The sequence below is a fragment of the Anser brachyrhynchus genome (assembly GCF_964034855.1).
Source record: "Anser brachyrhynchus genome assembly, chromosome: 5".
NCBI classification, from domain to species: Eukaryota; Metazoa; Chordata; class Aves; order Anseriformes; family Anatidae; genus Anser; species Anser brachyrhynchus.
In genome coordinates, this window is record NC_137699.1 from 45,094,190 (window position 1) to 45,110,709 (window position 16,520).

General features: G+C 41.7%; 1 protein-coding gene across 1 annotated transcript in view; it reads right to left on the reverse strand.

Annotated features, from left to right (window-relative positions):
- The window catches only part of STON2 (stonin 2), a 77,293-nt gene that overhangs the window by 46,699 nt on the left and 14,074 nt on the right, over nt 1-16,520 (reverse strand). Inside the window, exons 2-4 of the mRNA XM_080593669.1 lie at nt 13,011-13,224; nt 12,318-12,572; nt 5,880-6,077 (exon numbers count right to left, since the gene is read on the reverse strand). Of these exons, the coding sequence (XP_080449795.1) occupies nt 5,880-6,077; nt 12,318-12,572; nt 13,011-13,098 (541 nt within the window). The 5' untranslated portion in view covers nt 13,099-13,224. The remainder of the gene's footprint in view (nt 1-5,879; nt 6,078-12,317; nt 12,573-13,010; nt 13,225-16,520) is intronic.

Sequence of the window (16,520 nt, forward strand, 5' to 3'; positions counted from 1 at the left end):
AAGGTTGCCAAGAGAAGCTGTGGATGCCCCGTCCCTGGAGGTGTTCAAGGCTAGGCTGGATAGAGCCTTGGCCAACCTGATCTAGTGGGTGGCATCCCTGCCTATGGCAGGGGCTTGGAACAAGGTAATCTTTAAGGTCCCTTCCAACCCCATCCATTCTGTGGTTCTATGACTGCTGTATTGCTACAGTACTGTTTTTGGCTTCTGTCAGTGGTACAGCAGCACGCTGCCAGGAACTGAACACAAAAGGTGAGATAATGCTGTTGAAGATTGCCACTGATGTGTTCCACTTCCATACTGTACCAAAAAGCTTGGTGCTGGGAGATGCCTCCGTGCTCTTCACTCCCAGTGGCTTTAAGTTCAGAAGTAATTTAGATTGCACAAAACAAGCCTAGGTTTTCTTCTTTCAGCACAGATGGCCACTGCATGCAAGTATTCCATCTCCAATTATGCTTCAAACTGAAATGTCCTGCCCAGCTGCAAAATCTCTGAACTCCTCCAGCTTATCACACAGGCATGTGGCTTTCTGCACAGCACTAGAAAGCAACTGGAGCCAATGTAAACAGAGGGGCTGAAGAATTGCAGCACTGCAAACACAAACACAGGGCTTCGCACTACCTAGTTCGCCTCACTGGCATGAGATAAACTACAAAGCAGCTACCCACATCTATTCTCTCGGGATATTGCCCACATAAAGGGAGATCAGCAGCTCAGTCCCATGACTGGGGCTGGAATTCTGTCCGCTTCCCTTTCACTTGCTCCAGCTATGTAAAAACATCAGTGAATACGTGTGGAAATCGTGACATTCATGTAGAACAACGTGTAGGTTCAGCACTAAGTGCTTTTTTTAACAAAGTATAACTGGTACAAATTCACAGTAACCGTGGTTTGCACTTCAGAATAGCCATGAGGAAAAAAATGACTCCCAGCACCTCAACTTGGAGATGCTCCATTGGCTGTTTGCAGAACAAGGCCAACAGCACAGGTGGAGTCAGAACTGACTCTACCCTGGCAAACAGGCAAGAAAACAGTTAAACAGAAAAATGACCATATCTGTATGTTATATATATATATGTTTTAAAACATATTTATGTATATATGTTTTTAACTGAAATGTTCCTACACAACAATGAAAATCAGACCCAGTTCTTTCAAACCATCACTTTCTCCTCTTTTACTCTGCCTCTTCCCTCTCCTAGACCTGATGTTTTCAGGGATGCAAAGGAAGCCAGACTAATTCACAGGAGAAAGCAGGATAAGACAGCCTAGTAGGAATGAGTAGGAACAGACATTTTTGACTTTTCTTCTAACTCCTTTATTCGTATGAGAGCAATGTTATATCCTCTCCTCCTGAAACTCATCAGCATTCCTGAAGAACAAGCAAGAATCTGACAGTCCCACAGCAGCTTACACCATTCTTCTTCGGAAGGCAGGGAAACAGAGAAGATAACTAATCAGAGTTATTTTTTAGAGGACAGATGAAGCAGATACTGAACCTTTTGAGGTTAGTGGACTACTTTTAGCCTCAGCTGAGGTCACAAGGGCTGGCAGAGCTGAGCTCACCGACATCTCGATTCTGCTTTAAGTATTATCACTAGGGCAATCCTTTTTGAAACTTAAAAAGTTGCATATTCAAAACACTTGGAGTTTTGAAGGGCTGGAGATGGCTGAATAGGGGCAAGCTTTGCTGCTGTTAATATTAATCAGAAAAATGTTACGGAGATACTTGCTCAGAATATGCAGTATCTCAGACTGTGGTTATGGGTTGGGTGCAGAAAAGACTGGGTGAGGTTCTTTGGCCTGAGATATGCAGAATATTATAGTTCTCCCTGCTGATCTTAGAAGATGACTGCAGACCAAGCCTGTTTCATAATTCTCTCAACATAATAGATAGAAATATACTTTGGCTTGTTGCAGTACTGATTCTTTCCTCATTCTAACATTTCCCTCTCTCACCTGACAGATTTCCTGTGCCTCTCCTTCCTGCCGTAAGGAAGGACAAAGACAGTGACTCCAACAATACCTTTGCAGAGGACACTGGGATATTTGGGTTCCTTAAAGCATTCGTGAAGTGTTAAAGAAGAACTTATTTCCAGTACGCAGATCTGATTTGGGATCAGAACTTCTCCACTGCTTGAATTATCTAGACTTAGCTTTCCTGTTCTACCTCACACGTGTTAAAGAAGTTAGAAATATCTTAAGAAAAATATTGGATTAAAACTGGTTTATAAAATTCCTGAATTGCTAGCTGCTGGCTAGTATTGGATGTGAGGAAGAAAAAAAAAACTTGCTTCTGGCACTGAACAAGTGCAAGAACAGATTCTGGATGCTATTTCCTCATCGTATTCCTGAGTCCCCTCCTCCCTGAAGGCAGGGTTCGATGCTCCTCTGTGCAGTCTCTCCAGCTGACTTTGGCAGGCTCTCCCACCTAGAATTTGTCCTGTGTCTGGGACTTGGAACCAAAACAAGTTGGTTAATATTTACACAGCATCGCTGAAGTGCAGTTCTGGGCAGAAGGCGGTAACTGTCAGCATATGCTATTTCCCCTCTGGTCTGGTTATTAATGTTCAGTACCTCCAGAGCTTGTAACAATGCTTGTAGCCAGTTTCTTGCATTCAATGCCAACACACTGCGCAGCTGTATAATCTATTCAAAGCTGCTTGTTTGAAACCTACAGAATACCATTCTTGCAGTCATAATACCAGGACTCAGTATCTAGCAGGCTAAAGTCAAAGAAACAGTATTTGTATGAAAACTACTGCATATAAGGCGAGGAGGAAGGTTTGAAAAGTTCAAACTTCAGCTAGTACTTGCCCTCCATCACCTTCAAGAACTAGCTGAAGCTAAGCTTGCCAGAGCTGTCATCTCCAAGTTTTAAAAAGAAAGCAGCAGAATCCCCTTAAAACACACAGTTTACTTTTAAAATAACAAAACTCTCAAAGTTAATTCCTTGTGTTATTTGTTAACTTTCTAAATGTTGAGCCATTCGGGGTCACACATGCAACCTTCTATCTCCAAACATGCAGATGTTAGAAAATAATAACGGAGTGATTCCCTCACAATCCCCAATAGTCCTGGAGTTTTAGGAGAACGCCAAACAGGACAACTGCTCAGCAAGCTGAACTGTCAACATCAAACCTGGCGTAGCTGCAGCTCTCCTTAGATACCAATCAGAGCATAAACAACAACAGAACTGGCAGTAAAACTCCTAAAATATACAGCAAACATCTACACAAGGGTGTGTGTGTATGTCTGTATATACGTGTAAACATATATCGTATATATGATAATTCTATGCCTGTATCATACAAAATCAGAGTAATATATGCCATATATAATATATATAATGCATATGATTATATATGAACTTCATGATTATATGTAATATAGACTTTATTATTCTATTAAATATTACATGTGCTAATGTATAATACATCTTATCTATTTTAGTTACATACAGATCCTACATATATTAATTTTTAATAAGTCAATATTTATTTTTAATTTATATAAATAAAATTATTTTAGAGATGAACAGTGAAGTGCGGAAATCCAAGCCAAGCTATGTAAGGGACACACTGTTCTAATGTGAAACATTTAGCTGTGAGGTAGTTGTGTGCAACTTCTGAACAGATCTCAGGGCTTCCAAATCTCAAATCATAAGGAAAACCTCTCCCTTGCTCCCCTTATGTGTAGATATTTGGTCTTTCTTTAAAAAAAATGGAGGCAGGCATCCATTTCAGAATGAATAAATACTTCAATTGTATCAGTAACAGAGATGTCCTATGTTATTTATCTTGCAGAGTAGAGCACAAATGCCAAAAGTGCTTCTCTCCATGCTCCTTGATCCAAGCTGAGCAACACAGCAATGCATGGGAGGAAGCTCTGAAGCTACAGGCCACTGCACCAAATACAGCTTCACAAACACTGTGAAACCCTAGCAGTTCACAATCCCTGGCTTGTAAAGTTCTTGTTGTTATAACGGTATAAAGATGCCCGTGTTATATGGACAGTCTGATCCACATTTATTGGCTAGCTGCTGCAGGCTGGAACAGTCCCTCATATAACAAAGGTATCGTAAAAGGCTTCTTGGTGCTGGAGTTCAAACCAGCACTGGCAATAAAGCACAACATCTTCTAACTGCTCTCTGAAGAGCGAATCTTTGCTTTCAGGTCTGCTCATGCTGTATTTACCTTCACTGCTGTAAACCTCACTGTCTTTACAGGATATCACTGAGCTTATCCTGACTCCATCAGTCAGGAGGCTTTCTGTGGTCCCTCCCGTAGTGAGGGTAAACTCCCAGACTGGGATTGCTGAGGTCTCTACCATCATTCTAGGATATCTTCCGAGGTCGTATCTTACATAAACACATGCGCTAGATAAAGCTCAAGCCCATGGAATGGTTTTGCTCCTACATCTTGTGTAAATTGAGAGAAAGTTGATTGCCAGCTAGTCTTACCTGCTTATAGCCTAACAGCCCTGGACACTACAATTCTCACCACTGGGACTCAGCTCTGTGTATGCCTGCATTCAGACCTACCTCAGGCTTTCATCTGTTCCCTCGCAAAATGCTGTGCCCTGAACTTTGACATACAGTAGATGCTTAAGCATTTTGCATGCAGCATAAATTCAAGACCGGTGGTGATATGACAGTGGATCCAAGATTATCTTCTATGGTGTTTGGGCAATAAAAATTCACCATTGCTAACATAACTTTTCTCTGAGCACTGACCAGATTTTTTCAAGCTTTTCTCATCTATACATTTTTCTTACTTGAAAAAATATTGAACCTGATCTACTTGCATTGTCCTGATCATCACTAAATAGATTAAAATTTGATTTCTTGTTTTTGTTGATTTTTTTTTTTAGAGCAGCAAAGCACATCTGTTACACACATTGTTACATTCACCACCTAAAGCAAAACACATTATTAAATGTCTTACTTGTCTGAGCTATTATGGCACCAGCAAATCAATTTCCATTGAACTGGGTAGCCACTGACTGTCCTCAGACTCATCTGGATAGCTTCCAATATACTGCAGGTGCTCCAGGAATTGCCTGCTCCTGGAGCTACTTGTTTCTTTCCTTTTTGTGTTCTGACATGGCAAGCCCAAGAGGAGCTCTTTTTGTGCTCTGTGAAAGTCTGCTTTATCATGCAGGAGTTCTCATCATCCCAGCTCTGCATGACTTTGATGGCACCACTCTGCTATATTTCTCCTGCTTCAGAGGTTCTAGAATACAGCTGAGGTGCAAAGAGCTGCAATGCCACACAGCACATTTCTCTGCAGTCAGGGCATCATCTGGCATGAACAGATCACTGTAAGGTCAGCCAATATCCTTAATGGATCAAATTCTGCTGCTGAACCACCACCTGTCATCTCCTACGCTGTCTTTTTATTATTCTACAATAACAGTGCATCCAGCAGCCTAGATCTGTGTTTTGGCACTCACTGAAACTGCGGGAAGTGTGGAGACCTGGGCCTGCCTCAGCTGAACACTTTGGTGAATTAAAAACATTTCTGCACAGAAGATCAGGAAGGGCACCGGACTTCTCCCAAAGTATACTGAAAGCGAGCTCCTCATATACCAAGAGCTTAAGCTGATGTGGTATGCAAAAGAAATACTGCAGCATTTCACTGAGCTAAGTCCACCAACATGTACACAGTTGTGTTTGGCTCTTACTTTGGCAACCTGCACATATCATGGGTGTGCAAAATCCAAGTGAGATTACTTGGGGATTGGACCTTAAAAAAAAGCATTAGTTTGCCTAATCCTTGAGTTTGTTCTGCTTTGGATGCATTTCCTGTAGTTCGATTCTGAGCACCGTGTCTGAGTAACGTCAAAAAGATTGAGACAGAAACTTGAAGCTCCCCTCTTACCAGCTGAATCTGCTGCAGATGTTCCACCACTAGTCAAGTCCTCAGTATTAACTGACTGCAGATCTGTGTAGGATGGAGCGATGCTGGGGCTGCTGGTATCCTCTGAGTTGGTTGTCCAGCTGCTCTCCGATGCATGGGCATGCCTCTCAGACGAATTGGAGGAGGGGGAGGTCCAGCTGGGTGCTTTTGATGGAGACACTGGATGCAGGAAACAAACAAGCACCAGTGAGAGACTTACAAGGCTATCTATCCTCCAGAAGCAGATGATCACTGTTCCAGAGATACACTATACCTTGTACTGAGACTCTCTTAAGTATTAATTCCAACACCCACAGCAACACAGTTATTTTATAACAAACACACAACAACTTAACGAGTGCGTGGCACTGTTAGCCTCCACTGGATGGGAGCAGCACTACTCATCTGTCTGCCTTACATCCCGTACTGCTGGCAGCTATTAGTTTTCCTGTTGTTCAAGTATCGTAGAAGCAGTACCTTTTCAGAGCAGTTAGATTTCATGCTTCTGCCACTGCTGACAAGATCTGAGTATCTGTGTTGTGTGACACAGTGGAGTTCTTATAGTACCATAGATTTTATAAAGTAGTTTTATTATATTTCATTAAGCATTCTGTACCTGTGATGCCCATTCAAATGTAGCAGTCATCTTAAGGAAGCTACATATGGGAGTAGAGTATAAAAATAAAATGACCTATTGATGTGAATTAGAAATGGCTTGTGTGTCTGAATATGCAGAATGAAGTGCCCCAATCTGAATAAACTGAATAAAATTTCTGCTTAGTTTAGGCCAAAAATCCCATTCTGCTTTCTTGCCAGAGTCTACATGTCAAGCAGTAAGTCCTGCCTAACCATCATCCAGAGCTGATAAAACAATCTTATACGTGCACTGCTATGAATTTATCTTGTATACTCTACCCACCATATCATTCACATTAACATTTGAGTTAACAAATGGGTGACTCTAGTAAAGAGGAAAAAAAAGATGCAGTAAAAATCTTCCTGAACTAAAGAATTTCTAATTTCTGATTTAACCTTGGCATAATAACTGTTTGCTAAATTAGTAAATCTAAGTTTATCTTTTAAACCAACAAATATCTCAATGCACCTCAAATCTGCATTTATAGAACATCCTGAGATACAGAGGTTCCTGTCTCAGCATGTAACACACAACCAACCTTTATCAGGCTGACAAATACTTTGGAAGAAAATGGCAAATTAACGTTGAAGAGGATTTCTCTCTCTCTCTCTCCATCAGAACAGTGTGATGGGACACCACCTCGTTATGGAAAAACATACCTTTCTGTGTGCGTAGAGGTACTATGCAAACAGTGCTCCCTGCCTTGCCAGCTAAGAAGTGCAAATTTACTTTATATAGCTGTGCTGTTACCCTCAGGTAAGCAAGCACTAATCTATTTATATTTGTACAGCTGTGAGCCTATGTACTGAGCTGCTTCTGAGTAGTCATCCTGAAGGATGAGGAGCTGAAAGTAGATCTATCTCCTTATCACATCACACATACTGACAACTATGTTATAGTAACACAACCTAAAAAGCCCCACTTCTCCATTCAGTAATTCTGCACTGTGTCATGCTTGATGCCTGTCAAGAAGTGATGACAAGTACCTGATTATAGTCGGCCAGCCCCTCGGGCCTTTTGTTAAACATTGTGTGAGGTATCTGAAAAGCAAACCTTAAAACTTTACCTGAAGTTGCTTTGACAGACAATGCTCAATTGGACACAGAAGACAAGCTTAAATGCTGATCTCCATATGTGAACCAGTAACAAGACACACTTTTTCTAGGTGTGTTTGATAAAAAAAGATCTTAGCTGTAAATTTGCAGTGGTGCCTTTTTTTTGTTGTTGTTAAAGTCAGTCAGCAATATGAAAAAACGGCTAATTTAGACACCCACAGGATTTAATAATTCATGTACTTATATAATAATAGTAATTATTTTTTGTTTGTTGCTTTCCAAACCCAAATTTTGTCTAAGGAGTGACACTGATTGGAACATCATTGCAGAATACTTCTAGGGCAAATTAATTTCACTGCAGGTAAGTTGTGCCACTTTGGAAGAATATATTTTTTCTAAATAAAGTGACTTTTATTTTGGAAAACAGTAACCATAGAGAGCTTTTCCTGTAACAAGCATTCCTTAGAATCTTACTACAGTCAGCTTCCACCTACCACTGTTAGGTTCCTGAATTTGAAACTATAAAATTTTCGCCTATACTGAGTCAAACAACTATCAATCTCAAAAAGCAAGACAAGCTGAAACAAACATCTGCACGTTTAGGCCTGTCTTCAGATGCTCCTGCTGCTCTCCAGCCTCCCGGAAGTGCTGAAACAGAAATCCTAAATGATGTAGGTTTTTTTCCAAGAAATTTGGAATTCAGCCTCCAATGTCAGTGGATGCAGAGGCAAAGCCTTCCAGTTGCAGCAGTTCTCAGAAATCTGTTTGTGTTAAAAGACCAGGGACAGAACTGTTCCGAAAATGCAAATCCCATAGCATGCAAAGAATGGTGAAAAATCAACTCCTTGTTTCCCAAAGTGTTTCCTTCTGTGCTTTCCAATGTTTCCTTCTATTTGCATTTTTATTTTTCTGCATCCATTTGTTCTTAATACATTGGCTTGGATTTTAATTAGCAGATTTACTTTCAAGCATTCGTTCCTTTTAGGTGTTTTGAGGACATATTCCTTGATCCCTGCACTGTATTCCCATAAACCTTGTTAACATAAACATTGTTTTTTTCCTATCACACAGGACCTCAGATTTTCTTGATTTTAAGACAGCATCAAAGTTGTCTGGTTTTCAGTTGCTGACCTCATGTTGCACGTACTTTCCATTTTCAGACAGAACAGCACAAAATGGTTAAACTGAGATTTGCCTCACTGTGGGACAGCCTCTCCAGGGACACAGTATGAGACCAAGTTACTTGAGCCATTTAAAACTAGACAAAGCTCTCGGGAAGAAGGAGTGGGGGTGGAACAGATGATGTAATAGATCTTGCCTCGCTCTAATTTTGGTGCTTTGCTGAATACCTCATTGAATGCAAGGGTGCAGCTAACACCGATAGAATATGAGATTGCTAGCTGAAAGACCATTGTATAACAAATGCAAATGTTATGTCACTGGCTGGCTGTGATCATTTACTGATTATGTAACATTTGTGATAGGAACATTTGGGTGATTTCTAAACATCCCAGTTTTCATTTTTGCACTATCAGTTTGACGAGGCTGACTAGCCAGATAATAACTATGAGAAAAATCAGGTTTCTTATTTTTCCAGCAAAAGGGAAATGTAGAAGAGGGCACCACAATGCATCATTTCTGTGACCTCACTCAAGAGCTACTGCTTCCCAGGAGAAAGCCACATGACTATGCAGCTGTCAGTCGCCTATGCATAAACGTGAAAGGCAGAAGTATTTTGAAAGTAAGAGATTTTGCTTTTCAAATGTTTCAGGCATTTATTCTGTCTGAAGCTGGTAGAATGAAGGGTTTACAGGAATGTCCTAAACAAAGGCAATTTCTACTCTAAGGCTCACAATGTATGTTTTTCATTGCTACACCTCAGCCTTTACGCTCTTTTCAACTTCTGAATTCTTTTCAGCTCTGTTTCTTGCTATCAGTCCCCCTGGTTTCTGCTCCCTCAATAATGTTTTCACTTTTACCAGAAAAAAAGTCCAGCATTAGATTTGCTTTTCTTTTAAACATATTTCTTACAGGATAACCACCACGTGGTAGCTGCCTTTTTAAAATAATTTTTCCAGATGGTGTTCACTTTTGGACAGATTCTCTTTCTGAGGAACCTGTGCAGAAGTATAGTGACACTAAGGTTAGAAGAAGATAGCATCTGTCTCTCCTAGAACCTGTCCTCTCTGCTCTTAAGGTGCTCTGGAAACATCCTTTTGTGAGCCTTTTTCAAAACGTGCTTCCAGGCAGCCTGGCCATCAGTCAGGGTAATTGTCTAGTCAGCTGTGCAGATGCTTCACTGTGGAGGGACAGACAGACCATTTCCTAAGTGCTGGAGCCCTGACAGGAACACGGCTGGGGATGCTGAGACTTCAGAACATCGCTCTTCACAGCTGCCTACACAGGAAACAGATTTCAAACATCTCCATCCTTCTCACACCAATCTGTCTGTTGATAGTCGGTGTTCCTACTTTTCCCCTCCAACTGGCTATTCACTATTGTTCTCATGTGGGCTGTTTGCTACTGGAAATGAACAATTGCTGTCACTGCAGGCTTTCCACAGACCGTGTCAGCGTATCACGGTTGTAACAGAAAGATTCTGGCTTTGCTGCTGCCCACAGAAAAAGATGTGACTGCAAATTAACCGAGAACAAGTCTGAAGTTTATCCTACTTCTGGCTGTCAAAACCCCCTCAGAGCAGACAGCCAGCAAAGAGCTGTCATCTCTCCTGCTCTGTGACCTCCCCTTTGGTGGCTGTCAGCTGTGCTGGTCTGGCCATTTAAATGATGGGGTCTTGAATAGGAGTGGGACTACCTCATAAATATGGATTTTATACTCAGGTTATGCACATCACCTCATTTTAGAAAAAATCTCCCTAGGCTTCCTATATAGTAAATAGAGAAAAGCAGCCTCCCACACAGGGATTACAGGGAGTAACAAAGCAAGGCTCACAATATGCCCGCCCCGGGAACCATCCTCCTCCATTAATCTCAGTCTGATGCTGAAAGTTAGAGTGCAAATATCCCTCCAGTGGCATGGATCACTTAGGCCAAGCCCTCACAGGGCAAAAATGGGTGCCTTCTTTAAAAACAGCCATGTTTTTGAACAGTCTTCTCTGATCACCTCTTTTGGATATCCAAGAGCTCTGCCTATGACCTGTATCCTGTGACCAAAAATACAAACCAAGAGGCACTGCTCCTGCTAAGCACAGACCTTGAAACTCAGCCACATCCCTTTAAGAACAGGAAATCAAGTAATACACCATTACATTAGTTTTATGGTTTTTTTTTTGTTTTGTTTTTTCCAGCTACCTTTCTTTAATCTGATCAAATATTTTTTGTTGTTGTTTGGTAAGAAGGTGCACTTAAGATTTTCCAGTCAACAAGGACATCAAATTAGGAAGGAAATGTGGTGTAAGAGCAACCAACAGCTACATTTGAAAAAGTACGTGGCTGTATGTATCTGTGTGAATAAGAGAAAGGAGGAGGGTCTGTATTGTTTTCACCTAACTGTGAAATTAGCTAATAGAGAGGTAAAGCACCTTAGTTTTACAAATTTACAGTCGTGAGTGCTATTCTTTCTCTCCTTTTCGCCAGGATCAGTAAGTATTTACAACTAAGAGCAATTAACAAACAAACATAAAGGTAAGTAGGACTTATGAAGAGCTTAAGAGAAAAATCTTTGCCTGAAGATTCCCCCACCTGTCCTGCACAAAAGTCTAACCACTGTCTCAAGTGGACTAACCTGTAGGACCCACAAAAAGAGCTGATGGAAAACAAAAAACTTAAAGCCCAATTCAAAGTTGCTAATCCAAGTTTTCTGACAGAAGCACTATTGACGTTGCAGGGAATATTTGATGGACTCAGTGAGCAGAATAAAACTGTAACTTTTAAAACCACTTTAATAACTAGAAGTAACCAAGTGGTATTGTTAAGAGAGTATCTCAATTTAGGCACGAAAAAGTAAACTAAATGTTTTCTTTGGGCAATTACTCAGCAGTCTCCTATAAGAAGGGACAGAAGCATGTTCGTACAGAAATGCTAGAAGCTTATATAGCTGTATGAGTTAATGCAAGCTGAGGAGGTAAGCCAGAAGCTTTGCATGCATGTTTGAAGCACGTCAGAAAGAACTTTTACATTGGAACAAAAACATATGCAGTCCTGGAGATAGGCTCAACTTCCATTGTCTTTGTAAATCTCAAGGTGCTCGAGCATCAGAAGACAGCAAAAAGTGCTGATGGAACTGGCACACCAGCAAGCAAGCTTCTGGCAAAAGCAGTGTGGGGATTTTGAGCAGATAACAACATCAAACATAGAGAGGAATCAATATTCTTTCAGTTCCAGATTACATGGGCAAACACATCTCAAACTTTTCAGATGGCTGTTCACACCTCTACATAACAAACATCACTACTACAAGTACCACTGCATTGCTTCCCCAAGAATGCATGTCAGCACTCTCCAAGGTCAAGATATAGGCTGAATGAATCACGGAAGCTTTTCATTTTTTTTCCTTGAAGAAAAGACATTGTGTTTATGTTGCTAGTTCAATCCAGAACTATGTCATAATCCCTTTTTGAAACTCTGACAACATTAGTTGTGTTAAAATACAGTACACAGTAATCAAAATTCAACCTCTGAGAAATCAAAGAGCAAGGTAAAAATCTGGTAGGCTCTCACTGTATTTTGTTAAATTACTGGAATGGACCTTTTCATGCATGTGCCTCACCTGCTTGTGGAAGGGTGGTTGGAGCACTGGTCCATGGTGCATCTTCAAACTGAACCCAAGCTCTGATAGATGATGACAGATCAGCTCTGGGACACACATGGTTCCCAAGCACGGTAGAATCCTCCTTGGGCTTGTCACCTGCATCATCTGTCTCTGTGTGGGAGAGGTCCTGAAATTCTCCATCCACATTATGGCTCTCTTCTGAGGAAGTGTCTGAAGAAGAAAAACATTTTTCCAGAGGCTCCTCAGTGCTACCTAAAATGGAGAAAAAATAGAAATATTAGTAGGAATGACCATTACTTCATTGTTTTTTATTGAGATCTCTAAAATTTGACTTTGAATGTACATTCAAAATTTTCCTTCACCTAATACAGTTTTCAACCTAACACTGGGCATAGATTTGCACTTAATTGTAATGGGTGAGATTTCCTTCATGGTCGTATTTCTAAGGACAGACCCAAACCCTATAATAGATCTGTGCTAAGAGCTGGGAAAGTGCTTTACATTTTTGGCCCCAATTCTCATATTACATCAGGGTAACAAGACATAATTCAACCCTTACTCATATCACTTCCACTTAGAAAACAAGTTATATGATCCTAAATGGTACGATAACGCGCTATGCTATGTATATGATAGTATAATTCAAACAAAAAGTCTGAAACAATTCAAAGAAAATCAGAAGTACCTTACCTCGTGGCTTAACCGGGAGGAGCAACTCATCTGCGAAGGACACCCACTCAGACTGGTTGGAGGCAATGACGCTAGTCAGAGACGTCATATTCACAGCAGGCTACTCATCTTCACTTGGTGATTATAAGGAGGAAGCAGATTGGGAGAGAGGCACAGTGAAGATAAGCCAACAGAGGGAAACTCTTCCTTTGTGCGTGCTTTTTTTTTTCAAATGCTGTTAAGAAAGGATTAAATAATGCTTTTTAGAAAAGTAAATGGGAGAAACCGGTGCCACTATTTTAATAATACAGAATATTAAGACACTTTATCTATCACAGGCACAGTACTGTCAAAATGCTGCCACCCTTAAGAGAGGAATGTCACCTGTGACTAGATGAAGGCTACAGTTGAACAACTCCTTGATTAAAGCTTCCAAGGGTCTTCAAATATCCTCATGTTAAACCAGTCAGTCATCAAAAACAACAAGTCCTTACTCAGGGATCTATGTCTCTCAGAAACCCTGTAAGAGAGGTTATCAGGGAATTCCCCCCAGTCCAATGAATTTTGGTTATGATGCAACATAGCTTCAGTTCCAATGTGTTGTCATGTCCTTGTTCAGTTTGCCACTTATATCTGATCCTTCTCAAGAGCTAGCAATAAGCTGCATGCCTCATTATCAATAAAATTTAAGTATCCAGTTCTGGAACTGGGATGGATTGCCCATGACTCTCATCACAGTCTGGGCATAAAAAGATGCCCTTTCAGATAGCTGCACTTTCAACTGTGCCACTTGACTGGAATGTCAGATTTTAAGTTTAAAAAACAACGTCTTAAATCTTGCCTGGAGTTAAGCACAATTTTGCGGTAGCCCAGCAAACACTTCTACAGAAAGAGCAACTTTATTCAATGGGATGTACCCCACACAGATCTGTGAGTCTGCTAGAGTGGATGGGACACTGCCAAGGACTCTGCTTGTCAGCTAATAGCTGGGAAGGTCAGGCCCAGAGAGAGAAATTCTCCTTTTACAAGCACCCGTGACTGCCTCAGATTTGCAGAACACTTCAAAACTCTCAGAGGACTATTGCCTCCGTCTAGGAAAGAGTGGGAATTCTGTCCCTAATCACCTCAAGTACTGAAGCTACTGTTGCCATGGTATTTAAGTACTTGAAAATATTAAAACTCAAACTTGGTTATTTTAATGCACTTTACGAGGCATCTCTGTCTCTCACCCAAATAGCATATATATTTTGTGGTGAAATTTCATGTTGGTGTACAAGAACAGATATTTTACTGAGGCTTCTCTTTACCCTAAACATTGTTTAGGTCCAAAGGACAGAACAATATTTAAATACTTTTACTCTTGAAGCATTTTCTGCAGGAAGTAGATCATTCCATAGCTCCAGCATGATTATTCTATTCAGGGCCACAAAGTTATTGGACTGGTAAAGGCCGATCAGCAAATAAGAGCTGCTTTAAAGAGCTAAACTTCAGAAGTCTGAAAGTCACACAACAGCCTGACACCTAATAGAGAGAATTCATGGGTCCATATTCATTTTCTGAAGCATTCTGGTTTATGCCCACTGTCTCTTGTCCTGGCACTGGGCACCACTGAAAAGAGCCTGGCTCCATCTTCATTGCACCCTCCCTTCAGTTATGTATAGACATTGATAAGATCCCTCCTTCTCTTCTCTAGGCTGAACAGTCCCAACTCAGCCTCTCCTCACAGGTGAGGTGCCCCAGACCTCTGATCATCTTGGCGGCCCTCTACTGAACTGTTCCCAGTATGTCCATGTCTGTCTTGTGCTGGGGCCCAGAACTGGACACAGCACTCCACGTGTGGCCTCACCAGTGCTAAGTAAAGCAGAAGGACCACCTCTCTTGACGTACTTGCAATACTGTGCCTAACGCAAGCCAAGAACACTGTTAGCTTTTTCAGCAGCAATGGCACATTGCTGACTCACGTTCAGCTTGGTGTCCCCCAGAGCTCCTAGGGCCTTTTCTGCAGAGCTGCTCCCCAACTAGGTGGCCCCCAGCATATACTGCGGCCTGGGGTTGTTCCTCCCCAGGTTCATTCATGTAGTATGCAGGCCTTTCCCTGCCTCAGACTGAATTGACTTCGGGTGCTCTTAATAAAAAAACACAAAACTAAGCATAGAGGTGAGCTAAGAGAAAAAGAATAAACTGACATTTAGAGTCCCAGGGACTCCAGGTGATGGAAGGAGAGGCTGACCTTGCTATCTTGCTCTCCTCATGAGATCAATTAAGTCATCTTTTCCTAAACAACTGAGTACTGGCCTCTCCTTTCTCCTGGAAAAAACCTGACGGAAGCATGAAATGACAGGAAATGAAAAAAGAAAACAGTTTATTTTGCTTTTAATGCACATAGACGCCAGTAGAGCTTTTTTTTTTTTTTTAAATGTCAAGGGAAAAAAGTCATGAAAGAAGGCAAGAAAATGAACTGTTTCAGCTGTGCAGGTATGTGGGAGAATTATACCATTATTTTAGCATAGATTTGCCTTTTTTTTTTTTAACCCTACTTGGGACAAGCATACTTTCTAAATCCACTCAATACCAGACAGCAAAACTTCAGTCTAGAATAGCTGGCTGGAGTTGGATTTGTTCTGTTTGGTTTTACTCCTAGGTTTTTACCAGGCACCCTCTCATTTCAGCACCACAGAAACCCTCACGTCACAGCATGAGAAATGACTGCCCCTAGCCCCAATTCCAGATCAAGCTGTTGGATGCAGTTCTGGGTCTCCACACGAATGCAGCATATACTGCAGACACGCACCTTACAATAGATAGTAAGAACGAAAAACATCAGGCTACCATGAAGCGCAGCATTAAGTGCATACTCAGATTATACAATTTCCCCACTGATAGAATTTTGTACAGAATTCCCAGTTTGGTGCATGAAGGAGAAGGTTGCAGATGACACCAAGCTGGGGGGAAGTGCTGACCTGCTGGAAGGTAGGAAGGCCCTGCAGAGGGACCTGGACAGGTTGGATCGATGGGCAGAGGCCAATGGGGTGAGGTTCAACATGGCTAAGTGCCAGGTCCTGCACTTTAGCCACAACTCCATGCAGCGCTACAGGCTTGGGGCAGAGTGGCTGGAAAGCTGTGCAGAGGAAAAGGATCTGGGGGTGTTGGTCGATGCTCACCTGAACATGAGCCAGCAGTGTGCCCAGGTGGCCAAGAAGGCCAATGGCATCCTGGCTTGTGTCAGGAATAGTGTAGCCAGCAGGAACAGGGAGGTGATCGTCCCCCTGTACTCTGCTCTGGTGAGGCCGCACCTCAAGTACTGTGTTCAGCTTTGGGCCCCTCCCTACAAGAAGGACATCGAAGCCCTGGAACTTGTCCAGAGAAGGGCTATGAGCTGCTGAAGGGCCTGGAACACAAGTCCTTTGAGGAGCAGCTGAGGGACCTGTGGTTGTTTAGTCTGGAGAAGAGGAAGGCTCAGGGGAGACCTTATTGCTCTCTACAACTATCTGAAAGAAAGGTGTGGGGAGCTGGGGGTCGGCCTCTTCTCAC